The sequence below is a fragment of the Mesoplodon mirus genome (genome assembly GCF_964341445.2).
Source record: "Mesoplodon mirus genome assembly, chromosome: 18".
NCBI lineage: Eukaryota > Metazoa > Chordata > Mammalia > Artiodactyla > Ziphiidae > Mesoplodon > Mesoplodon mirus.
The window spans coordinates 60448601-60475257 of record NC_138994.1 but is presented as its reverse complement, the minus strand read 5'-3'; the positions used below and the strand labels follow the sequence as shown (position 1 = coordinate 60475257).

General features: G+C 38.6%; 1 protein-coding gene across 1 annotated transcript in view; it reads left to right on the top strand.

The window, feature by feature from the left end:
- Positions 1-540: 540 nt before the first annotated feature.
- APPBP2 (amyloid beta precursor protein binding protein 2) overlaps positions 541-26657 on the top strand; it is a 63662-nt gene continuing 37545 nt past the window's right edge. Inside the window, exons 1-2 of the mRNA XM_082603200.1 lie at positions 541-959; positions 22871-22959. Coding sequence (XP_082459326.1) covers positions 822-959; positions 22871-22959 — 227 coding nt within the window. The 5' untranslated portion in view covers positions 541-821. The remainder of the gene's footprint in view (positions 960-22870; positions 22960-26657) is intronic.

Sequence of the window (26657 nt, the reverse complement as noted above, 5' to 3'; positions counted from 1 at the left end):
TCTTCTAAAACAGTTCTCCCCCCCCCCTTTTTTGGTAAGTTTCATTTAGAAAAAGAAACATAGTAAAGTTCAAACAGGTCAAATGGTTACACAATGCAAGTCTCCCTACCATCCTGATCCCTAGTTCCTAGGCCAAAGGTTCCTAACTTGGCTTAGGGACCGGAGTCTAAGGGAGGGTTTCCAGAGTAATGTGAATTCTCTGAATGCATGATTTTTAATGGACTGATAACTCTGCATCCAAACTTCTACCTGAGCCTGGAAAGGGTCCGTGCCTAAGAGCCCCCGAAGCAGGATTGGCTGAAAGAACTGATGCGGCCGGTGACTCGGAAGGAGCTGCTTAAAAACCTGTCATAACTTGTCGCAGTGAAAAAAGCTCACCCCCATCCACGAAACTCCAGCGCCCTCGGAAAGTATGTTCCCCGAGGGCGGGATCACGGATCTTTTCTTCCCAAGTGTTTCGCCTGCCGCATTCCTTCCCTCCAGCGCGTCGGCGTATGCTGACGTCATGACGCCGCACACGTAGTCCCGCCCCTGCAGAGAGAGGCACTGGGACGGATCCCAGGGTGCTCGCAAACACGGAATGTGAGGCCTCGGCCTGGCTGCCCCCGGATCCCTGGCCCGCTGTCCACACGGGCCTGCGCCCGCTTCCGCCGCCCGCAGCTCGCCCGGAGGAGCCAGGGCAGCCGCGCCCTTCTGCTGTGTGCCCGCGTGGCCGCCGCCGCCCCTCGGAATCCTCCGGGGCCGCCGAGGAGTTCGCTACGGAGGGAGGCGGGGGCCTTCGGGAGGAGGAGGCGGAGGAGGCGGAGGAGGAGGGAAGGAAGATGGCGGCCGTGGAACTAGAGTGGATCCCAGAGACCCTCTATAATACCGCCATCTCCGCTGTCGTGGACAACTACATCCGCTCACGCCGAGACATCCGCTCCTTACCCGAGAACATTCAGTTCGATGTTTACTATAAGGTATGGACCGTGGGCCAGCGCTCTGCTCTCCTGCCGCAACCCCGGGGGCCGCACCCCCTTCCACGTCCGCGAACCCCCGCGTTTAACCCCTTACCCCTTGTAGCAGGGTCGTCTTCCGAGACATATGGGGCGGTGTCGGGGTGACCAGTATAGAAACACCCCATCTGGTAGCCTCTGTCCCGCAAGCTCTTGGGCCTTGATGGATACGTCTTCCTAAAGAGTCTTTTCCCCCCTTTGGTGTTCCCTCCTACATTGGGGCCCCTTTGGGTAGGCCTTTTGCGTGGACTTCCTCTATTGCGCCCTTGTCCCACTCAGTCTTTCCCTTCTAGCCTGTGTCTTGGGGATATTTTCTGCCCTCCCTTCCCAATTAGGTGTCACCATCAGCTGGACTTTTCTTTGCTCTTTTCCCCTCCTTTCTAGTTTCTTTTCTCGCCGCCTTCCTTCCCAAGTTTTTTTTTTTTTCTTCTGCTTCTTGTTCCTTAACTTTACTTATTTCTTCCTAATTGGGAGGGAGTTGAGGAATTACTGGAAGTAGTCGTGTGCCTTATTCGCATATCCTTTAAAGCTTTGGTTTTTGTTTATACTAGGGGTTGAAAAGGGGGGTTTATTAACATGGGAGTGGTGATAAACTACTTGAAAGGGGGGAAATCCTTAAAAAAAAAAACTTTAGAATTTAAAGTATGTTCATATATTTACAAGTTGTAATCTTGCAGCATTCCTAAATCGCTCCCCCTCAGAAATCTGAACAAAAAGTTTCCAAGTCAGTCTCCAAGTAGTTTCAGGGGTAAGTGTCTTTAGACGTGGACAGTTTTGCAGTGTTTAGAGAGGGAGGAGAACTTTATGGACTGGGAGCCTCCCTTTTCCTCTCCCCCCACATTTGAATGTGAACAGTGGACTTATTATTCAATCCTCTTTGCCTTGAATCGGCGTGGATAACGCCTCTTCTCCTGTAGCCACCCACGCAAAATTTGACTAGAAGTAAAGTGTGATTTATTTTTTAGATCTAAACACTTCCTCTTGATTTGTAAGTTGGCTGGAACATTGTAAATTGATATTTAACAGATGTGTATGTTCTTATATATGTATGATGTTTTATGGCAGTTGTTTCATCGGGAAGGTTGCCCGCTTTCTCCACCCCGAATATTTTTTCAGAAAGCAGCTGACTTGCTGCATTCTACTAAATCCAGCTGCTTTACACCAATTCTAACAATTAAATTTTTTTCCCCCTAGATATTTGGGGAATATTCATTTTGGTCATTTATGTTATTATTTGGGGGGAGGGGAAGTTAGAGAAAAATCTCCCTTTATTCCAGATCCCTTTGATACATTGATTTACTTTTGTGCATATCTAAGGAAGTTTAATATATTTAAGATTCATTCCTCCCAGGAAGGATGAGTTGGATTTCTTTCTCAGGCTGGGAAACTGCAGCTTTTTGTGTATGCTAACTCTATCTATTTTAATAAATCACGTGTAATCTTTTACACTTTTTAGAGAAAATCATTGGAAATTTAATCAAAGTATATTTAGTGGTTGAATTCTCTCAAAGTACTTGGATATCTTCTAGTAACTTTATTTCTAATTAAAGCTTTTCATTTGTGGATTATTAATAGTGAGTATGAACAGATGGTGCTTTTGCCACATTTTCTGTTTCACATAGTCCACAAAGTTTTAATATGGTGTCTTTTTTGGTACACTTGTACTCCTTAATAGCTGTGTGCCTGTAGGGAATATGGCACTGTACTAAGGTGAAGGAAGGTGTTTAACATGTGCCTGGAACTGTAAGTGCTTTTACACAGTTATTTTGTTTAAGCCTCACAATTAAATTGTAAAGTGGGGTATAACCCTGTTTTATAGGTGAGAAATTTAAGTAATTTAGTCTAGGTCTCATACCTAATATTTAGTTCCTGAGTTCCTTGCTTTCTTGCTTAATGTTTACAGTTTCCACTTTTCTCCAATTTAGAGCCAAGGAGAAACTCACAGTCAGATCCCTCCCTCCAGCTGTCCCAACTTCCATCAATAGGCATAGTCATAGACAAAATAATAGTATTTGTGCAGTCAAAAATTTCCCCATCCTGATTCACCATAGTCCAGTGTCACTATGTTAGTTTTTGTCAGTAGCTTCAGGTGAAGGCACAGTCATAAAGCTTTAGGAAATGGGGTTATGGAATGAATGGGAGATGAGGTAGACAGGCTGAGTGCTCCCTAAAAAGGGAAGGGAGAGGGGTATTGATATGTAGAAAGGATAAAATGTGAAAGTTGTTTTTTAAGAATGGAAGATGTTAGAATATATTTATTGGCTGAATGGCAGAAACCAAAACGAAATGAGAGGTTGAATATACAAGTAAGGCAGGAAATAAATTATGGAGCGGAGTCCTTGAGTAGGAGCGTTAAATTAATGAGCCTTGCCCCTTCCTTCACCCTGCATAAATTAAGGTATTAGTCTTTTTATTTATTTATTTATTTTAATGTATTTATTTTTGGCTGCATTGGGTCTTGGTTGCTGCGCACGGGTTTTCTCTAGTTGCGGCAAGCGGGGGCTACTCTTCGTTGCGGTGGCTTCTCTTGTTGCGGAGCTCGGGCTCTAGGTGCGCGGGCTTCAGTAGTTGCGGCTCGTGGGCTCTAGAGCACAGGCTTAGTAGTTGTGGTGCATGGGCTTAGTTGCTCCACGGCATGTGGGATCTTCCCGGACCAGGGCTTGAACCCGTGTCCCCTGCGTTGGCAGGCGGATTCTTAACCACTGCGCTACCAGGGAAGTCCAAGGTATTAGTCTTACATTGGAGTTGAGGAAGGAATACTTCTTCCTCTAAGATCAGATGCAGAGTTAAAGACATAAAGTGTCTACATAACTAAGTTTGCAAAGAATGGTAGTTTTGAATTAGGAGGTAAGATCATCTGCTGAGAATCAGGGATAGGAGTGGTGGCTTTTATGTAGAAAGGCTAAACAGAAGTTGCAAATGGCTACTAAGTTATATAGAAAGGGAGGCTCAGTAAAAATATGTTTTAAAAAAAATGATAGGAGATATAGATGGTTCCATAAAACAGTATCCTACAGGATAATCTTTGAATCAGAATGGGTTTTCTCTAAGGATACTCAACAATTTGGGTATAGAAGTAGGTAAAGTGAATAGAAAGAATTGTAAAATTGTAGACCAACTGAAGGCAAATAGAGTGAAGGGCTGGGTTCTTCAAAGAGTGAAGTTTATGAACTTTTCTTTTTATTGCAACTGCTGAATGGTCTATTTTATCCTGTTCCAATTACAGAATTTTCCATAGAGTTAAGTTTTGACCCAGTGAAGTGTTTCCATAATGTGTTCTATTTATTGTTTTCAGTCTTAAACTTAATAATTTGGGATTTTAAAAAATTATTATTGTAAGTCTCATGCTGAAAACTATACGAATTAATGCCTGATTTAGTATTAGAGTTGAATTAATTTTTTCTTTTTCTGTGTTTATTTCTATTCTTAGTTATACACAGCCTCAACTAATATTTTTTTTAATTGGCTGGTGACAAATTGACAAAAAAATCTTGCCACATATTTGACAACCAAAGAGTTAATATTCTTTTCACATAAAAAACTCTTAGGCTTAATAAATTGAGAGCAAAAACTTTAGGGGAGGCAGGGCATAAAAAAACATAAATAGCCAGCCATACCATGTATCTGGATGAGAAGGTAATATGTTGTAAATACGTCCACTCATGTCAGTTTAAGCTGTGAATTTATTACAACTTGAATCAGAATCTCAGAATTTTATTGGGTGTAGGAAACTGATTAAATATATTTATATGGAGGAATGAATTACATGAGAATAAATGAGCCAAGGAAATTTTTAAGATGTACAGTATTTAGGATAGTCAAGTGTATTAGAAGGCTATATATTTTTAAACAACATGGTATTGGCATAAGAACAGCAAAGAGGGAAATTGATTTATAGAACATAGTAGACAGAACATTACTAGAACATAGTAGACAGACTAGATAGAAACCAAAGCATATTTAAGAATATATTACATAATAAAGTTATAGGAGAGTGCTGTATTTTAAATAAATGGGGGAAAATTGGTTATTTGGGGGGAATGTTAGACTTCTACTTCACACCTTATACCAAAATGAATTCCAGGTGAATTAAAGATTTAAATATGGCAAATGAAATCATAAAAGTATCAGAATAAATTATGGGGTCAGTATCTTAGAGTGGGAAATGACTGAAATTCTTTTTTAAGAAATTATTGAGGTAATTTACAAATTTAAAAAATGTCAAACTTTATAAAAATGAGTAATGTAAAACGTGAAGTTCTCTGTTACTCATCTTGCCAACACTAATGCTGTCTTGGCATAGAGAAGGCTTTTCTAAGCCTGAAACCAAAACCCAGGAGGAAAAAAAAGAAATTGATACTTTTGAGTACATTAAAAAATAGGGGGGAAATTGTAAGCACATTTTTTTTTTTTTTTCGGTACGCGGGCCTCTCACTGTTGTGGCCTCTCCCGTTGCGGAGCACAGGCTCCGGACGCGCAGGCTCAGCGGCCATGGCTCACGGGCCTAGCCGCTCCGCGGCATGTGGGATCTTCCCGGACCGGGGCACGAACCCGTGTCCCCTCGGCAGGCAGACTCTCAACCACTGCGCCACCAGGGAAGCCCTAAGCACATTTTTAAAAAAGACTTTGCAAATGGCAACATTAGTCACATGAGGGGTGAATATCCTAATACAGAAAGATCTAATACTAATTAGTATGTAAAGGACAACCAACTTGTTTTCAGAAGACCTGAACAGCTGGCTTATACAAGGAGAAAACATCTAATACTAATCATAATAAATATCAAAAGATGCTCAGATGAAATGCAAATTAAAATGCAGTATCAAGCTAAGTCAACCATGAAGAAGAAAGAAAATCTGGAGGGCTTACACCATCAAATATCAAGCTGTAACAAGGTAAGATGGTTTTGGCACATGGGTAGACAAATAGACCAATGGAGCAATGCAGTCCAGAGACAGACTGACACATGTATACTGTCACCTGGTTTATAATAAAAGTGACACAGCAGCACAATGGAGAAAGGAAAATCAAATAATGGTGTCGGTCAGTTAGATATCCAGGTAGGGGAAGAAGGATCACGATCTTAACTTATATCATACACAGTTACCATTTTTGGGTGGATTGCTGATCTAAGTGTGAAAAAACAGTTTTTTAGGAAAAAAAGTTTTCACTATGTCAGCAAAGATTTATTAAATAGAATACAAATGAGCTAAATATAAAGATAACTTGAAAAATTGGACTACGTTAAGATCAAGAACATCTAATCATAAAAAATACCATTAAAAGGGAAAAGCTGGGGCTTTCCCGGTGACGCAGTGGTTAAGAATCTGTCGGCCAGTGCAGGGTACACGGTTCGAGCCCTGGTCCAGGAAGATCCCACATGCTGCGGAGCAACCAAGCCCGTGCACCACATCTACTGAGCCTGCGCACCACACTGCTGAAGCCCGCGCACCTAGAGCCCATGCTCTGCAACGAGAGAAGCCACCACAACGAGAAGCCCGCGCACTGCAATGAAGAGTAGCCCCCACTCACTGCAACTAGAGAAAGCTCACGTGCAGCAACAAAGACCCAACTCAGCCATAAATAAATAGATCGATAGATAGATACCATTAAAAGGGAAAAGCCAGGGCTTCCCTTGTGGCGCAGTGGTTAAGAATCTGCCTGCCAAAGCAGGGGACATGGGTTCGAGCCCTGGTCCAGGAAGATCCCACATGCTGCGGAGCAACTAAGCCCATGCGCCACATCTTCTGAGCCTGCGCTCTGGAGCTTGTGCACCACAACGACTGACTGAAGCCTGCACACCTAGAGCCCGTGCTCCACAACAAGAGAAACCTCCGCAGTGAGAAGCCCGCGCACAGCAACAAAGAGTAGCCCCCGCTCACCGCAACTAAAGAAAGCCCGCATGCAGCAACGAAGACCCGACACAGCCAAAGATAAAAATAAATAAATCAATAAATTTTTTAAAAAGGGAAAAGCCATGCCACAGAGTAGAAGATATTTGCAGCTCATATATCTGACAAAGGAATCATCCTGCATCTAAAGCACTAGAAATTAAGAAAATAAGAACCCATTTTTTTTAATGGAGAAATAACTTCAATAGACATCCAAAAGGGGACAGTCCAAGGGCCTGTCAAACATCTGGAAAAATGCTCAACCTCATTTTGTCTTCAGGGAAATTGCTGTCCTCCTCTACTTTCCTCAGAATGACTAAATGAAAAAGAAAAAAGTGTTGGTAAGGATATGGAGCAGTCAGAACTCTCATATACTGTTAATGGGAATGTAAATTGATATACCATTTTGGAAAACTAGCATCATCTACTAAAACTGAACATATATATACCCTATAATTCCATCTCAAGATATATACACTTAAGAATGTTCAGGGAGTCCCCTGGTGGTCTAGTGATTAGGATTTGGTGCTTTCACTGCCATGGCCCAGGTTCAATCCTTGGTTGGGGAACTGAGATTCCACAAGCTGTGCAGTGTGACCAAAAAAAAAAGTCATAGCAATACTATTCGTGATAACCAAAAAGTGGAAACTATCCCAATGTCTATCAGTAGGAGAATTAATAAATAAATTGTGGAGTAGTCGTATAGTGGAATATTTTGCAATGAAAATGAATGAATTGCAACTGTTAGAAACCATATGGATGAATCTCACAAATGGTGTTGAGTGAAAGAAATCAGTCATAGGAGTATGTATCAGAGGCTCCCAAACTCTCTCCCCTCATAGCACCCTTAGGCCAAAAGAAATACCTAACAGTTCTGTTCATTAAGTAGATATAAACAATTAATCATACTTACATCCTAACAACTTAAGAGCCATTAAAAGAATAGTGCACAAAAATTGAAAGAACAAGGAGTAGTGTACTTCATTCTTAAATAACCACAGTTACTTATTACTGGGTTGTGTGTTTGTCGGGCACTGTACAACTTCTCACATCTTGGAATCAGATTGGTCACCACCATTCCATTTTCTGTTCCATAATGATTTTTGCACATTACTTTTATTATAGCAACCACTGAAAATGCTGCTTCACAAAGATAAGATGTTGTTGAAAGGAATGTAGCAATCTAGTATTTGGCATGGTTTAATACAGATGTGGAATATTGTTTCTTCCAAACTTAAAATATCTTGCAGTGCCCCCAGGGAACCTTGGTGCAGTTTGGAAAATGTGGATAGGTAGTGAGATTCCATTTGTTTAAAGTTCAAAAACAGGCAAAATTAATCACAAGTATATAAGTCAGGAGCAGTTATCCTTGGAGGATAGTGACTATGCAGGGCCACAAAGGGAGATGTGTGGGATTCTGATAATACTCTGTTTTATGATCTGCATGTTGGTTATGGGTGTGTTCACTTTGTGAAAATTTATTGAGCTTTACATTTTATTCTTTCATTTTCTTTTTTAAATTATATACATATATTTTTAAATTAATTAATTAATTAATTATTTTTAGCTGCATTGGGTCTTCGTTGCTGCACGTGGGCTTTCTCTAGTTGCCGCGAGCGGGGGCTACTCTTTGTTGCGGTACGTGGGCTTCTCATTGTGGTGGTTTCTCTTGTTGTGGAGCATGGGCTCTAGGTGCGTGGGCTTCATTAGTTGTGGCACGTGGGCTCAGTAGTTGTGGCTCACGGGCTCTAGAGCACAGGCTCTGTAGTTGTGGTGCCCGGGCTTAGTTGCTCCGCACCATGTGGGATCTTCCCGGACCAGGGCTCGAACCTGTCCCCTGCATTGGCAGGCGGATTCTAAACCACTGCTCCACCAGGGAAGTCCTAAATTATATATATTTTTTATTGAAGTATAGTTGTTGTACAGTATTATACAAGTTACAGGTGTATAGTATAGTGATTCACAATTTTTAAAGGTTATACTCCATTTATAGTTCATATAAAATATTGGTGATATTCCCTGTGTTGTACAATATATCCTTGTAGCTTATTTTGTGCATAATAGTTTGTACCTTTTAGAGCTTTATATTTTAAATATGAATTGTGCACTCATCTGTGTGTATGTTATACTTCAATAAAAAGGTTTAAAAATTAACATTCATCTTCACTTACTAGATTGTCATGGTTTAATGATTCAAATAACTCATACCCTTTAATCCACAATACCATTAAATTTTTTTTTCCTACAGGAATGCTTGTTGACTGTGTAGAAAATTCTATTTGGGGATATTAAGTACAGTATTGTTTATGATGGCAAAAATTGGAAACAACTATATGCTAATCAATCAGGAATGGAATATCATACTGCAGTTAGAAAGAATGAGGATGCTGGGACTTCCCTGGTGGTCCAGTGGTTAGGACTCCGTGCTTCCACTGCAGGGGGCATGGGTTTGATTCCTGGTTGGGGAACTAAGATCCCACATGCCACATAGCGTGGCCAGAAAAAAAAAAAAAGAAAGAATGAGGATGCTGTGTATACTGAGGTAGAGAGCACATGGGGAGAATAAAAAGCTTGTTACAAAGTAGTGTGAATAATATAATCCTGTTGTTTTTAAATGGAGGAATATATGTGTACATTTGTATATGTGTTGAAAAAAATTAGAGGAACACAAAATTTCATAGTGTTTATTCAAGGGATAGGATTATAGTCATTTTTAACTTTGTACATATATTCTCTTAAATAAATGATATCCATTTATTGATGTTACTATTGGCTTACTGTAATATTCTAAGTAGAATAAATTCCTCAAATTACTAGTTTTATCATGCTCACTATATTACCTTTAAAAGGTTTTAAAATTAAAATAATTTAAAATGTTTCCTTAGCTTCCAAGACATTTGAGAGTAGGAAAAAAGAATCCACTCAAACATCCTTTGACAGATTTTTTTAAAGAAACTTGGATCAACAAAATTATTTCCTAAAGTATCTTCCAAATATCCTAAAATCCAGGAACATTATTAATATTTTAATTTAGTAGGTTGTGTTTTACACTTAACATTAATAAAGGTCTCTAATTATTTAAAGAAAGATAACAAGCAAAGTACTTATTATGTTGTTTTTGTTTATTATCCTCTCTTTTTTTTATACTGCTTGGATTTTTATGACTATATTATTTTGATATATAAAAGAAATAAAATTGAATTCTTGAGAATAAGATATCTGGGACATGAAGTTGTACTAAGAGGGGAATAGCTTAAAAATTGATATTCTAAAATATTAGCGTGACCAAGAAATAAGTTGAGGGACTTCCCTGGTGGCTCAGTGGTTAAGAATCCGCCTGCCAACGCAGGGGACACGGGTTTGAGCCCTGGTCCAGGAAGATCCCCCATGCCACGGAGCAACTAAGCCCTTGCGCCACAACTACTGAGCCTGCACTCTAGAGCCCTCAAGCCACAACTACTGAAGCCTGCATGCCTAGAGCCTGTGATCCGCAACAAGAGAAGCCACCGCAATGAGAAGCCCGCACATTGCAACGAAGAGTACCCCCTGCTTGCCGCAACTAGAGAAAGCCCACGTGCAGCAATGAAGACCCAACGCAGCCAAAAATAAAAAAATAAAATAAATAAATTTAATTTTTAAGAAGTCTTTAAAAAAAAAGAAATAAGTTGAGGTGATTGGTTTAAAAGAAAAGTAAATAATTCAGCTAAGTAGTTAATTCACTAGCTAGCCAGATCAACAAGTGTGAGAGAAAGCTCACATTCTCAAAATTAGGAATGAGAAAGTAAAAACAACCATAGATACAGTGGAAAGGGGAAAAATAGCTTTTTAAGTTATAGAATAGCTTCTTTAGATGTACAGTAGCTTATGTAATTCTGTGCTAATCAGTCTGAAAACCTTACTGAAATTGTGTTTCTAGGAAGATACAAATGATCCAAGAGAGAAGTTGATAGACTAAAAACTGTAAAAGAACTGAGAAATTGTACTTTTCTCTTTGTTCACATGCCTCCTCCCTCAGCAGACAAAACTCCCGCCAATGTTAGATACTTTCTTGGGTATATTCAAATAACATTTGATATTATTGGTATTTAAGTGATTTTTCGGACTTATTTCTGGAGCTGTATACTACATATTCAACATTCTTGAAGGGCTAACCAATGCAGTTAGAATAAGAAAAATCTAGCAAAATCAAGTGAAAAACTACAATAAGATAATTCAATAGGAGGATGATTACACATTTATAATTAAAAATTTGATAATTTTTCTATATGCAATATAGGAAAGAATATGTTTGACTTGTTAAAAGAAAACATGCCATGGAGTAAATCCAAAAAGAGGTGTACAGAAATCTGAAAGTCTTCAATAAGTGTAGAAGAAACATATTTTCTTCTTAGATTGGAAGATTCAGTTTTAAAGATATGATTTCTCCGTAACTCTTGTGTCTTGGAACCAAGTTTAATAACTTAAAAATGTGTAATGAAAAAAATAGTTTTTAACATCCATAATGGAGAATTAAAATTTATGAAACATAGTGAAAACTCCTGCAAATCAGGAAGAAATAGAGGACCAAAAAGAAACGTGTTGTCATGTTGACAGTGGTTTTCTCTAGATGGTAAAATTGAATGAATGTTACTCTTTTTTATAAATTCTTTTCTATATTTTCTAATTTAAAAATGTATATATGGGCTTCCCTGGTGGCGCAGTGGTTGAGAGTCCACCTGCTGATGCAGGGGACCACGGGTTCGTGCCCCGGTCTGGGAAGATCCCACATGCCGTGGAGCGGCTGGGCCCGTGAGCCATGGCCACTGAGCCTGCACGTCCAGAGCCTGTGCTCTGCAATGGGAGAGGCCACAACAGTGAGAGGCCTGCGTACCGCAAAAAAAAAAAAAAAGTATATGCAATTCTGGAATCAAAGGGAAAAATGTTTTAAAGTTGGCTATCTAGAATACAGAAGTGAGTTTTTGGGGGGTTTTTTGTTTTTTACAATTAAAAAAATGCAGTATAGTTGATTTACAATGTTTCAGCTGTAGAGAATGAGTTTTCTTATAGAGGCAGAATGTTTTGTTATAACCATACTATCTTCTTTCTAGTGCTTCATGGATACACTCCTAATTTTCACCAAGATTGGTAGTGAAGCTTTAAGAAGAGGAGTCGAGAAACTTCTTACCCAAATGTAGAGATCACTGATACGTATTGAGTTTTATGTGGCTGGTTATCATTGTTGGTTAGATTTTACATCCAACTAGTTTTTTGTTTTGACCTTCCATTTGTACCATGGTAGCATCTTCCACCATTAGCACAATCATGGTATCTTGAAAATTATGCCATTGACCCATCACATGAGAGACAGAGTTAGAGAATCTGTGTATTAGACATAAGTTCATTCTTGTAATGATTGGGGAAAAAACTCAATTTCTCATTTAATGGATGGCAAATCTAGTATCATCTTTATATGTGGACGGTGTATTTAAACGTTAGGAAAGGGTTGCCTTCCCGTTTGAGAGTTAACTGTTTCTTGTGCTTTAAATAATGTGAACATTTCCACTTAACCTTTTGCTTACTTAACCAATAAGCAAAGCACTTTGCCCTGCAAGATAAAAAAATCATGTTTGTTGGTCAGTTGTATTTTTTTTTAAAGTATGACATAGAACCAATGAGTGGAACAACTGAGCAATTAAAATGTTATAAGAAGCAAGAAATTAAAATATTTGGTTTACCTCCAGAAGAAAGCATTTATTGGGTTGGCCTAAAGGTTCCTTTGGTTTTTAGGTAAAAATAAAAGACACATTTTTCATTTTCATCAAAAACTTTATTAAACAACATATTCACCATTTTGTTCCACTACCTTCTGCCATTTTTCAGGCAGCTTCATAATTCCTTCTTCGCAAAACATTTTATCTTTTTGTGCAAAGAACTATTCCAGGTGCTTTTTACAGTCTTCCGGAGAATTGAAATTTTTTTCCATTAAGAGAATTTTGTAAAGACCGAAATAAATGGAAATCTGGAGGTGCAATGTCTGGTGAATACAGTGGATGAATCAGAACTTCCCAGCCAAGCTGTAACAGTTTTTACCTGGTCATCAGAGACATGCAGTCTTGCATTATCCTGATGGAAGATTACGTGTTTTTTGTTGACTAATTCTGAACGTTTTTCATTGAGTTCTGCTTTCAGTTGGTCTAATTGGGAGCAGTACTTGTTGGAATTAATTGTTTGGTTTTCCGGAAGGAGCTCATAATAGAGGACTCCCTTCCAATCCCACCATATACCCAACATCACCTTCCTTGGGTGAAGATCGGGCTTTGGTTTGGTTGGTGGTGGTTCATTTCGCTTGCCCCATGATCTCTTCCGTTCCAGGTTATTGTACAGTATCCACTTTTCATCACCCGTCACAATTTGTTTTAAAAACTGAACATTTTCATTACATCTAAATAGAGAATTGCATGTGGAAATATGGTCAAGAAGCTTTTTTCGCTTAACTTAACGTGAAACCCAAACATCAAAGTGATTAACATAACCAAGCTGGTGCAAATGATTTTCAATGCTTGATTTGGATATTTTGAGTATGTCGGCTATATCCCATGTAGTATAATGTTGATTGTTCTCAGTTAATGTCTCAATTTGATTGCTTTCAACTTCAACTGGTCTACCCGACCGTTGAGTATCATCTAGTGAGAAATCTCCAGTACAGAACTTCGTGAACCACTTTTGACACGTTCCATCAGTCACAGCACCTTCTTCATACACTGCATAAATCTTTTTTTGTGTTTCAGTTGCGTTTTTACCTTTCTTGAAATGATAAAGCATAATATGCTGAAAATGTTGCTTTTTTTCTTCCACCTTCAATATTAAAATGGCTACACAAAAATTCCCCAATTTTGATAAGTTTTTTTTAATGCACGCTGATATGACCGCTGTCACAATACAGTCTAACAAAATTGTTTCGAATGAAGTTAAAGAAAACTAAGTGCTATTAGAGCCATCTTACAGGAAAAAACGAATGAACTTTTTTGCCAAGCCAATGCTTTTTAATTAAGTGTGCGTTATATTAAAATACTTCTGTGGTACTTTAATCCAAGAATGTGTAATCTGACAACACGTTAAGATTGTAATTAAACAACAGATAAAGGACATTACATGTAATATACAATGTAACATGAGAGCAAAGTAAAGGAATATCAAGTTATATGCCAAGGTTAATTTTTTCAGAGCTACATTTCAAGTGAATTTTGAGATTAGAGAACAAGAATAAATGTATCTTATGTGTGTTAAACAAAACAAAATATTACTTTATTTTTATTTATTTTGGCTGCGTTGGGTCTTCATTGCTGCGCACGAGGTTTCTCTCGTTGCAGCAGGCGGGGGCTACTCTTTGTTGCAGTGCGTGCTCTCGTTGCAGTGGCTTCTTTTGTTGTGGAGCATGGGCTCTAGAGCACAGGCTCAGTAGTTGTGGCACATGGCTTTAATTGCTCTGTGGCATGTGGGATCTTCCCAGACCAGGGCTCGAACCCATGTCCCCTGCATTGGCAAGCAGATTCTTAACCACTGCACCACCAGGGAAGTCCCTAGACCATAGTTTTGAACTTGATTTCTTTTATATCTTTTTCTAAACCTTTCTGAGTTTTTGTTTTGGGGAATAAGCCTAGATTATTTTGGGTTTGTTTTGTTTTGTTTTTGATTTTTTTTTTCTTTTCCATTATTATTTATCATGGGATGTTGAATATAGTTCCCTGTGCTATACAGTAGGACCTTGTTGTTTATCCATTCTCTATGTAATAGTTTGCCTCTACCAACCACAAACTCCCAGTCCATCCCTCTCCTTCCCCCTGTCCTCCTTGGCAACCACAAATCTGTTCCCTGTATCTATGAATCTGTTTCTATTTTGTAGATAGGTTCATTTGTGCCATATTTTAGATTTCACCTATAAGTGATACCATGTGGTATTTGTCTTTCTCTTTCTGACTTCCTTCACTTAGTATGATAATCTCTAGTTGCATCCATGTTGCTGCAGATGCCTTGCCACTTCTTAATTGTGTGATTTAGACCAGATTATTTAACTTTATATGCCTCAGTTTCCTCATCTGTGGAAGGACAGAGTGAGTTGCTTATGAAAAGCACCTAGAACAGTGCCTGGCACGTACATATAAGATCTCTGTAAGGATTAAATGCTCTTTTTATTCTGGATTGGTATTCAAAAATCCCATTCATAAAATGTAGAAATTTTCATTTTTGGGGATAAGCCTAGTAAGGATTTTCTTTTTTTGAATTATAGTTGCTGTACAGGAAAGGATGGTTTGAAACAGTTAAATCACTACTCTCTCCCCAGAATTTAAATGCGGACCCCTTTTTAGCTAGAAAAATTAAACGGCTGAGAGAAAAAAAAAAAAGCTTGTGTTTGTTAATAGGCATACTTATATTTAAAATTGTTACTAAAGTTACTACTTTCCTAAATTTTAGTTTCAAATCCATTTGTTAGGAAATTTTCAGTATTAAAGGGATACTATGAGTTGTAGAACATATAAAGTTTAGTTTAATTGTCTTTATTTGACTAGTAAGTGTAGGCAAAAAAAGTTGTACAACTTTCCATTTCTTCTGTCTTACAAAAGAAATTCTAAGCCTTAAGTTTGCTAATGATGAGTTACTTTGGTAAGAAACTAAGGTTTTTTGGTCCTGTACTGTTTTTGGAGTATGTGTATGTATATATTTTGATACGTGCATTTGTTTTTCTGCCCCAAATCAGAAATATATCACAGTGTTAAGCCCCCAAATAGGATGTGATTATAAATTCTCAGCTTTATTTTCCCTGAGTTATTCTTTATTGGTTAACTGTGAAGGTATATGTGAGGGAAGGGAATTTTATCATATACATTCCCAGAAGCTTTTTTTGGGGGGGGCCACACTGTGTGGCTTGCGGGATCCTAGTTCCCTGACCAGGGATCAAACCTGTGCCCCCTGCAGTGGGAGCGCTGGGTCCCAGCTACTGGACTGCCAGGGAAGTCCCTGTTTTTCTAACCTCAGAAAACATCATCTCCAAAAATAGCGAATCTTTCCTTATGAAAGTTTATGGTTAAGATGAATATCCAATCACTGTTTGAAGATAACATTTCTGCCTCCCCTTCCTGAGCATGTGGCACTCCCTGTCCCCTCCCTTCCAGCAGTCATTATTGATTTGTATTCCTATATCTACCTAATCTGACCTGGCCTCCATTATGACTAGTGATTTATGCCTAAGAGTTTGCTAAATGAGTTTGTAGTATGTTTTCCCTGTGCAAAGTTAACTGGCCCGTTTGGCAGATGAATTCAGGATCATGTTCTCTTTCTGAAACCCATGTTATTGTCAAATGAGCTAAGTGTTAAGTGCTTACTAATGTAAAGTGAGTTGATATAATAAAATTCCTGCCTTCTGAGGCACTGTATTTATATAGCATATATAAATTCAGTAACATTTGGTGAAGTTGAAGCAGGGGAAAGAGGGGCAGTACTATTTTTTTTTAACTGTGTACATATATTATTTGGGATAAACATTTAACACATGTATTAAAATACTATTTTAAATGGAAGTTTTAAAACATCAGGCAGATCTTGAGTTGCAGTGTCAGGGACAGTGCTTCTGCACACAGCCCGGCCCGCTGAGCTGAGGTGTCAGCACAGCCATTTCTCACTAGGCACTCTGATCTGAAGTACTGGGTGTGAGGCCTCTGCATGAAGCACCCTGTGAACAAGTGAAACCAGACAGAGCACAAAGGAAAAGAAAAAGAAAAGCAAGCTCTGCAAATCCTCTGAAAAAAATGCCTCTGCACCTCTAGCTCTTGCGGAGGTTGGTGTCTTCAGTGGAGCCTCCTATTGCACGGGGACCTTCAAGATGGCAGAGGAGTGGGACGTAGAGATCACCTTCCTCCCCACAAATACATCGAAAATACATCTACATGTGGACCAACTACAGAACACATACTGAACGCTGGCAGAAGACCTCAGACGTCCCCAAAGGCAAGAAAATCCCCACATACCTTGCAGTGTGGCTGACAGGGTCTTGGTGCTCCAGCCTGGTGTCAGGCCGGCCTGTGCCTCCAAGGTGAGAGAGTCGAGTTCAGAACATTGGACCACCAGAGACCTCCCCACCCCACGTAATAGCAATCGGCAAGAGCTCTCCCAGAGATCTCCATCTCAACACTAAGACCCAGCTCCACCCAACAGCCAGCAAGCTCCAGTGCTGGACACCCCATGCCAAACAAACAGGAACACAACCCCACCCATTAGCAGAGAGGCTGCCTAAAATCATACTAAGTTCACAGACACCCCAAAACACACGGCCAGACGCGGCCCTGCCCACCAGAACACAGGCACCAGTCCCCTCCACCAGAAAGGCTACACAAGCCACTGAACCAACCTCACCCACTGGGGGCAGACACCAAAAACAACAGGAACTACAAACCTGCAGCCCACGAAAAGGAGACCCCAAACAAAGTAAGTTAAACAAAATGAGAACACAGAGAAATATGCAGCAGATGAAGGAGCAATGTAAAACCCCCCCAGACCAAATGAAGAAGAAATAGCAGTCTACCTGAAAAAGAATTCAGAGTAATGTGAGTAAAGATGATCTAAAATCTTGGAAATAGAATAGAGAAAATACAAGAAACGTTTAACAAGGACTTAGAAGAACTAGAGAGCAAACAAACAGTGATGAACAACACAATAAATAAATTAAAAATACTCTAGAAGGAGTCAATAGCAGAATAATTGAGGCAGAAGAACGGACAAGTGACCTGGAAGATGATATAGTGGAACTAACTACCACAGAGCAGAATAAAGAAAAAAGAATGAAAAGACCTTGGGACACATACAGACTGAAAGTGAGGGGATGGAAAAAGATATTCCATGCAAATGGAAATCAAAAGAAAGCTGGAGTAGCAATTCTCATATCAGACAAGTAGACTTTAACATAAAGACTACTAGAAGAGACAAAGAAGGAATCTACGTTAATGATCAAGGGATCAATCCAAGAAGAAGATATAACAATTGTAAATATTACGCACCCAACATAGGAAGACCTCAGTACATAAGGCAAATGCTAACAGCCATAAAAAGGGATATCGACAGTAACACAATAATAATAGGGGTCTTTAACACTCCACTTTCACCAATGGACAGATCATCCAAAATGAAAATAAATAAGGAGACACAAGCTTTAAATGACACATTAGACAAGATGGACTTAATTGATATTTAGAGGACATACCATCCAAAAACAACAGAATACACTTTCTTCTCAAGTGCTCATGGAACATTCTCCAGGATAGATCATATATTGGGTCACAAATCAAGCCTTGGTAAATTTAAGAAAATTGAAATCATATCAAGTATCTTTTCCGACCACAACGCTGTGAGACTAGATATCAATACAGGAAAAAAAACTGTAAAAAATACAAACACATGGAGGCTAAACAATATACTACTAAATAATGTAAGAGATCACTGAGGAAATCAAAAAATACCTAGAAACAGATGACAATGAAAACACGACGACCCAAAACCTATGGGATGCAGCAAAAGCAGTTCTAAGAGGGAAGTTTATAGCAATACAATCCTACCTCAAGAAACAAGAAACATCCCAAATAAACAACCTAACCTTGCACCTAAAGCAATTAGAGAAAGAAGAACAAAAAACCCCCAAAGTTAGCAGGAGGAAAGAAATCATAAAGATCAGATCAGAAATAAATGAAAAAGAAATGAAGGAAACAGTAGCAAAGATGAATAAAACTAAAAGCTGGTTCTTTGAGAAGATAAACAAAATTGATAAACCATTAGCCAGGCTCATCAAGAAAAAAAGGGAGAAGACTCAAATCAGTAGAATTAGAAATGAAAAAGGAGAAGTAACAACTGACACTGCAGAAATACAAAGGATCATGAGAGATTACTACAAGCAACTCTATGCCAATAAAATGGACAACCTGGAAGAAATGGACAAATTCTTAGAAAACCACAACCTTCCGAGACTGAACCAGGAAGAAACAGAAAATAAAAACAGACCAATCACGAGCACTGAAATTGAGACTGTGCTTAAAAATCTTCCAACAAACAAAAGCCCAGGACCAGATGGCTTCACAGGTGAATTCTATCAAACATTTAGAGAAGAGCTAACACCTATCCTTCTCAAACTCTTCCAAAATATAGCAGAGGGAGGAACACTCCCAAACTCATTCTATGAGGCCACCATCACCCTGATACCAAAACCAGACAAAGATGTCACAAAAAAGAGAAAACTACAGGCCAATATCGCTGATGAACATAGATGCAAAAATCCTCAAAATATTAACCAACAGAATCCAACCGCACATTAAAAGGATCATACACCATGATCAAGTGGGGTTTATCCCAGGAATGCAAGGATTCTTCAATATACCAAATCAATCAGTGTGATACACCATATTAACAAACTGAAGGATAAAAACCATATGATAATCTCAATAGAAGCAGAAAAAGCTTTTGACAGAATTCAGCACCGATTTATGATAAAAAACTCTCCAGAAAGTGGGCATAGAGGGAACCTACCTCAACATAATAAAGGCCATATATGACAAACGCGCAGCCAACATCGTTCTCAGTGGTAAAAAACTGAAACCATTTCCTCTAAGATGAGGAACAAGACAAGGATGTCCACTCTCACCACTGTTATTCAACATAGTTTTGGAAGTTTTAGCCATGGCAATCAGAGAAGCAAAAGAAATAAAAGGAATCCAAATTGGAAAAGAAGAAGTTAAACTGTCACTGTTTGAAGATGACATGATACTATACATAGAGAGTCCTAAAGATGCTACCAGAAAACTACTAGAGCTAATCAATGAATTTGGTAAAGTAGCAGGATACAAAATTAATGCACACATCTCTTGCATTCCTATACGCTAACGACGAAAAATCTGAAAGAAATTAGGGAAACACTCCCATTTACCATTGCAACAAAAAGAATAAAATACCTCGGAATAAACCTACCTAAGGAGACAAAAGACCTGTATGCAGAAAACTACAAGACACTGATAAAAGAAATTAAAGATGATACAAACAGAGAGATATACCATGTTCTTGGATTGGAAGAATCAGCATTGTGAAAATGACTATACTACCCAAAGCGATCTACAGATTCAGTGCAATCCCTATCAAACTACCAATGGCATTTTTCACAGAACTAGAACAAAAAACTCCACAATTTGTATGGAAATACAAAAGACCCCGAATAGCCAAAGCAATCTTGAGGAAAAAAAACGGAGCTGGAGGAATCAGGCTCCCGGACTTCAGACTATACTACAAAGCTACAGTAATCAAGACAGTATGGTACTGCAACAAAAGAGAAATACAGATCAATGAACAGGATATAAAGCCCAGAGATAAATCCTTGCACATATGGGTCTTATCGTTGGTAAAGGAGGCAAGAACATACAGTGGAGAAAAGACAACCTCTTCAGTAAGTGATGCTGGGAAATCTGGACAGTTACATGTAAAAGAATGAAATTAGAACACTTCCTAACACCATACACAAAAATAAACTCAAAATGGATTAAAGACCTAAATGTAAGGCCAGACACTATAAAACTCTTAGAGGAAAACATAGGCAGAACACTCTATGACGGAAATCACAGCAAGATCCTTTTTGACCCACCTCCTAGAGAAATGGAAATAAAAACAAAAATAAACAAATGGGACCTAATGAAACTTAAAAGCTTTTGCACAGCAAAGGAAACCATAAACAAGACAAAAAGACAACCCTCAGAATGGGAGAAAATATTTGCAAGTGAAGCAACTGACAAAGGATTAATCTCCAAAATATACAAGCAGCTCAATATCAAAAAAACAAAGAACCCAATCCAGAAATGGGTAGAAGACCTAAATAGACATTTCTGCATAGAAGATATACAGATTGCCAACAAACACATGAAAAGATGCTCAACATCACTAATCATTAGAGAAATGCAAATCAAAACTACAGTGAGGTATCACCTCACAGGGGTCAGAATGGCTATCATCAAAAAATCTACAAACAATAAATGCTGGTGAGGGTGTGGAGAAAAGGGAACCCTCTTGCACTGTTGGTAGGAATGTAAATTGATACAGTCACGGAGAACACTATGGAGGTTCTTTAAAAAACTAAAAATAGAACTACCATATGACCCAGAAATCCCACTACTGGGCCTGTACCCTGAGAAAACCATAATTCAAAAAGAGTCATGTACCAGTGTTCATTGCAGCTCTATTTACAATAGCTGGGACATGGAAGCAACCTAAGTGTCCATCAACAGATGAATAGACAAAGAAGATGTGGTACATATATACAATGGAATATTACCCAGCCGTAAAAAGAAACGAAATTGAACTAGTTGTAGTGAGTTGGAAGGACTTAGAGTCTGTCATACAGAGTGAAGTAATTCAAAAAGGGAAAAACAAATACCGTATGCTAACACATATATGTGGAATCTAAAAAAAAAAAAAAGGTTCTAATGAACCTAGGTCAGGACAGGAATAAAGACACAGATGTAGAAAATGGACTTGAGGACACAGGGAAGGGGAAGGGTAAGCTGTGACAAAGTGAGAGAGTGGCATGGACATATATACACTGCCAAATGTGAAACAGGTAGTTAGTGGGAAGCAGCTGCATCGCACAGGGAGATCAGCTCGGTGCTTTGTGACCACCTAGAGGGGTAAGACAGGGAAGGTGGGAGGGAGATGCAAGAGGGAGGGGATGTGGTGATATATGTATACATATAGCTGATTCACTTTTGTTACACAGCAGAAACCAACAGGACATTGTAAAGCAATTACACTCCAATAAAGATGTTAAAGAAAAAAAAAAGTCAAGCAAAAGGCATAAATGATTGTGACATGATCAGAAATCCTGCCATGCTGGATTACTTTAGATATAATTTACTGTTAGTCTGCTTGTGAAGTTTCATGCCTGGAACTGAACTGAGGTTTTTGTGGTCTGAAGAGCCCTTAGTGGGGCCTAGTGACCAGTTCTGGCTTCTAGATATTATCTTTGATATCATTTTGATAATTTTACTTTACCCAGTTTTGTTTTTAAAAAAAAGTTTAAAAAAGAAAGTTTAGTTTCTTGAATATAATTGTTCTTTTTTTTTTTTTTTTTTTTTTTGCCGTACGTGGGCCTTTCACTGTTGTGGCCTCTCCCGTTGTGGAGCACAGGCTCCGGACACACAGGCTCAGCGGCCATGGCTCACGGGCCCAGCTGCTCCGTGGCATGTGGGATCTTCCCGGACCGGGGCACGAACCCGTGTCCCCTGCATCGGCAGGCAGACTCTCAACCGCTGTGCCACCAGGGAAGCCCTAATTGTTCTTTTTTAATCAATTTATCTGTTTATTTTTTGGCTGCATTGGGTCTTCGTTGCTGTGCGTGGGCTTTTTCTAGTTGCGGCGAGCAGCGGCTATTCTTCGTTGTGGTGTGTGGGCTTCTCATTGCGGTGGCTTCTCTTTGTTGTGGAGCATGGGCTCTAGCCACTCCGACTTCAGTAGTTGTGGCACGCGGACTCAGTAGTTGTGGCGCACGGGCTTAGTTGCTCTGCAACATGTGAGATATTCCCGGACCAGGGATCGAACCATGTCCCCTGCATTGGCTGGCGGATTCTTAACCCCTGTTCCACGAGGGAAGTCCTGAGTATAACTGTTTTTAGTGTTTAATAAATAAAGTAATTATATAGCACTTTTTAGTACTTAGCATGTACCATATACTATTATACAAATATTAATTTCTAAATATTATATACAACTATTAAAGTGTTCTCTATGAATTATAGAGATTTGTTAACTTAGCGTTACATTTCTCTTAGCATAAGCATCTTCCCTGATATTACTGTGTAATCTTCACTTTGAGTAATAGTCATAAATTCATCAAATATTAACTCCATCAAATTATATTCATAAGTAAAGTAGAAATTGAAATTAAATTAAAAATTTTAAATGTTATCTTTTTTTGTTTGTTTTTAATTTCAGCTGTACCAACAGGGACGCTTATGTCAACTGGGCAGTGAATTTTGTGAACTGGAAGTTTTTGCTAAAGTATTGAGAGCTTTGGATAAAAGGTAAACTCACTTTGTAACAGTTGTGGTAAACTGTACATATCTGAATTTTACCACTGTGACCATATTTTAAGTGTACAGTTCAGTAGCAGTAAGTACATTCATATTGTTTTGAAACCATCAGTACCACCTTTGCGTTTTGTGTTCAAGAAAGACTGAATTCATCTTCCCCGTTCTGGCTATTATGTAGTAGGAGTTACATGTGGATGTAGGTGACATGGCCTTTGATTGTCCTTGCTGTTCTCTTCAGCATTCTTGCCTAAATTTGCTTGAAATGCCATTTCTTTTTCCGAACCTACATTTCTGGGAAAATAAGAATGTAGTTTTACAAAATATTGTTAATCTCTAATTTGAATGTTGCCAAGTTAAGTAAATACTTGTTAGAATGCGTAGTATATGTCAAGTACTATTCTAGATGCTGGGGTTACAGCAGTGAATGTTTTACAAGGTCTCTTCGTCATGGAGTTTGTATTTTAGAAAGAGAAGATAAAATAATCAACAAGTAACATGTTAACAAATTAACATGATTTCATTGATTAGGGATCCCTTTGGATGTGACCTGTGTACTAAGCCTAAGAGAAATTTCTTGGTTAGTTGACTAATTAAAAATTAATCTGTTAAAAAATAATAGATGAGAGCTTCATTTTGGGACAAGAAGGCCATAGAAAAACTTTTTAAAGAAATTCTTTACTCTTGGAAAAGGTTAGCTTTCTAGGATTTGAATTTCTCTATGCAGTTCTAAAGATGGCCATTATAAAGATTTAGTGGACTACCTCTCTTTCATCTCTCAGGTTATCTTTTTACCAAGTCCAGATCCCTTGGTAAGTGTTTAATATATTTGTGAAACTAAACGCATGTAGTTTGACTTTTTTCCCCCTTTATGCAAAGCAGTGACTTGGTTATTTACAATTTTGTTTAAAGCAGTTTTTTTATTGAGATAATTCACATACCATAAATTCATCATTTTAAACTGTACAATTCATTAGTTTTTAGTATATTCACAAATTTTTGCAACTATCACCACTATCTAATTCTAGAAAACTTTCATCATCCCCAAAAGAAACCCTGTACCCATTAACAGTCACTCCCTATTTCCCCTTACCCCTGGTCTCTAGCCTACCATTAATCTACTCTCTGTTTCTGGGTTTATCTGCTCTAGATATTTCATATAAATGGAACTATACAGTATGTGGTCTTTCGTGACTGGATTTTACCTATAATGTTTTCAAGGTTCATTCATGGCTGTTGTTTGTATCAATTTTCCATTGTGTGGATATACTATGTTTTGGTTATCTAGTCATCTGTTGGTGAACATTTGGGTTGTTTCTACCTTTTGGCCATTATGAATAATGCTGCTATGAATGCTCATGGACAAGATTGTGTGTGGATGTATATTTTCAGTTCTCTTGTATGTATATATAACTAGGGTAAACCTAGGTTTAACTTTTTGAGTAACTCCTAAATTGTTTCCCACAGCAGCTGCACCATTTTATTGGGTTGGCCAAAAAAGTGACTTTGGTTTTTAAGTAAAAGTAAAAGACACATTTTTCATTTTCACCAAAAACTTTATTAAACAACATATTCACCATTTTGTTCCACTATCTTCTGCCATTTTTCAGGCAACTTCATAATTCCATCTTCTCAAAACTTTGTATCTTTTTGAGCAAAGAACTGCTCCAGGTGCCTTTTACTGTCTCCCAGGGAATTGAAAGTTTTTCCATTAAGAGAATTTTGTAAAGACAGAAATAAATGGAAATCTGAAGGTGCAATGTCTGGTGAATACAGCGGATGAATCAGAACTTCCCAGCCAAGCTGTAACAGTTTTTGCCTGGTCATCAAAGAGACATGCGGTCTTGGAGCTCATAATAGAGGACTCCCTTCCAATCCCACCATATACACAGCACACCTTCCTTGGGTGAAGATCGGACTTTGGTTTGGTTGATGGTGGTTCATTTCGCTTGCCCCATGATCTCTTCCGTTCCAGGTTATTGTACAGTATCCACTTTTCATCACCCATCACAATTTGTTTTAAAAACAGAACATTTTCTCATTACATTTAAGTAGAGAATCCATGCAGAAATACAGTCAAGAAGGTTTTTTTTTCTTAACTTATGTGGAACCCAAACATCAAAGCAATTAATATAACCAAGCTGGTACAAATGATTTTCAACGCTTGATTTGGATGTTTTGAGTATGTTAGCTATGTCCCGCACCATATAACGTTGATTGTTCTCAATCAATGTCTCGATTTGATTGCTTTCAACTTCAACTGGTCTACCCAACTGTGGAACATTATCCAGTGAGAAATCTCCAGCACGAAACTTCGCAAACCACTTTGGACATGTTCAATCAGTCATAGCACCTTTTCCATATACTGCACAAATATTTTTTTGTGTTTCAGTTGCGTTTTTACTTTTCTTGAAATAGTAAAGCATAATATGCTGAAAATGTTGCTTTTTTTCTTCCATCTTCAATATTAAAATGGCTACACAAAAATTCACCAATTTTGATGTGTTTTTTTAAATGCACACTGATATGACAGCTGTCACATACAGTCTAACAAAATTGTTTTGAATGAAGCTAAAGACAACTAAGTGCTGCTAGAGCCATCTTACGGAAACAACCAAATGAACCTTTGGCCAACCCACTATGTCCCTATTACCAACGTATGAGGGTTCCAATTTTTCCATATCCTTGCCATCAACTGTTTTTTAACAAGTAGTATTATAGCCATCCTAGATAGTGTGAAGTCGTATCTCATTGTGAGTTTGATTTGCATTTCCCTAATCACTAATGATATTGAGCATCTTTTCTTGTGCTTATTGGCCTTTGTATATTTTCTTTGGAGGAATCTCTGTTCAAATCTATTGCCCATTTTTTAATTGGGTCATTGTTGAATTACAAGACAATTTGGTTTTTAAGATTGATGTTAGAAGTTGTTTTCATCCTTCATTGTCATCAGCTTACATATACAGAATCATTCAGTGATCCACTGAGTAAAAGATACTAGGCTAAATTGTGAATTATTATGACCTCATAATTCATAAGGCAAACAGTTGCTTTTTATCTTATTCCATCTTTGAAAATAATGGTACTGTTACTTCAAAAGAGCAAGTTAGCACTTTCTTTTTTCTTTTTTTAGATTGCAAGTTTTATTTTTGAATCCCCATTGAAAGAAATATGTTAATCTTTGAAACATGTTTGGTTATATGCCACTAAAATTGTGCCTAGAGCCCCTAGTGATAGTCATGCCCCATTCTGGAAAACACTACCGTAGGGAATTACTGGAGGTACCCTGGGGAGGTAGGATGAGGCCACTGTTTGTTGAGCAAGGGTCATCTGTGTCCCAAGTAAGCTGCTTGCTGCTGTTCCTAATTCTCTGAGCTCCACACCTACCAGCATATTTGATCTCTCCTGGCCGGCAACGCTTCGGTGACTCCCTGTCCTCTTCTAGATAGAAGAGTAAACGCCGTAACATAACCTACCAGGTCCTTGGGGATCCTGGGATAGGCCTACCATGGCCCCATCAGGCTGGTGAAGAGAGAGAGACAGGAGACAGGGAGGATCTCCTGGAGGAAGTGACATTTGAGCTGAAGTCTAAGCGATTTAGGGGAGAGAACTAGGTGGTGGTGGTGAAGAGCTTTTTCAGGTAGAAGGAACAGCACGTGCAGATTACCCGAGGCAGGAAGGAACAATGTGCG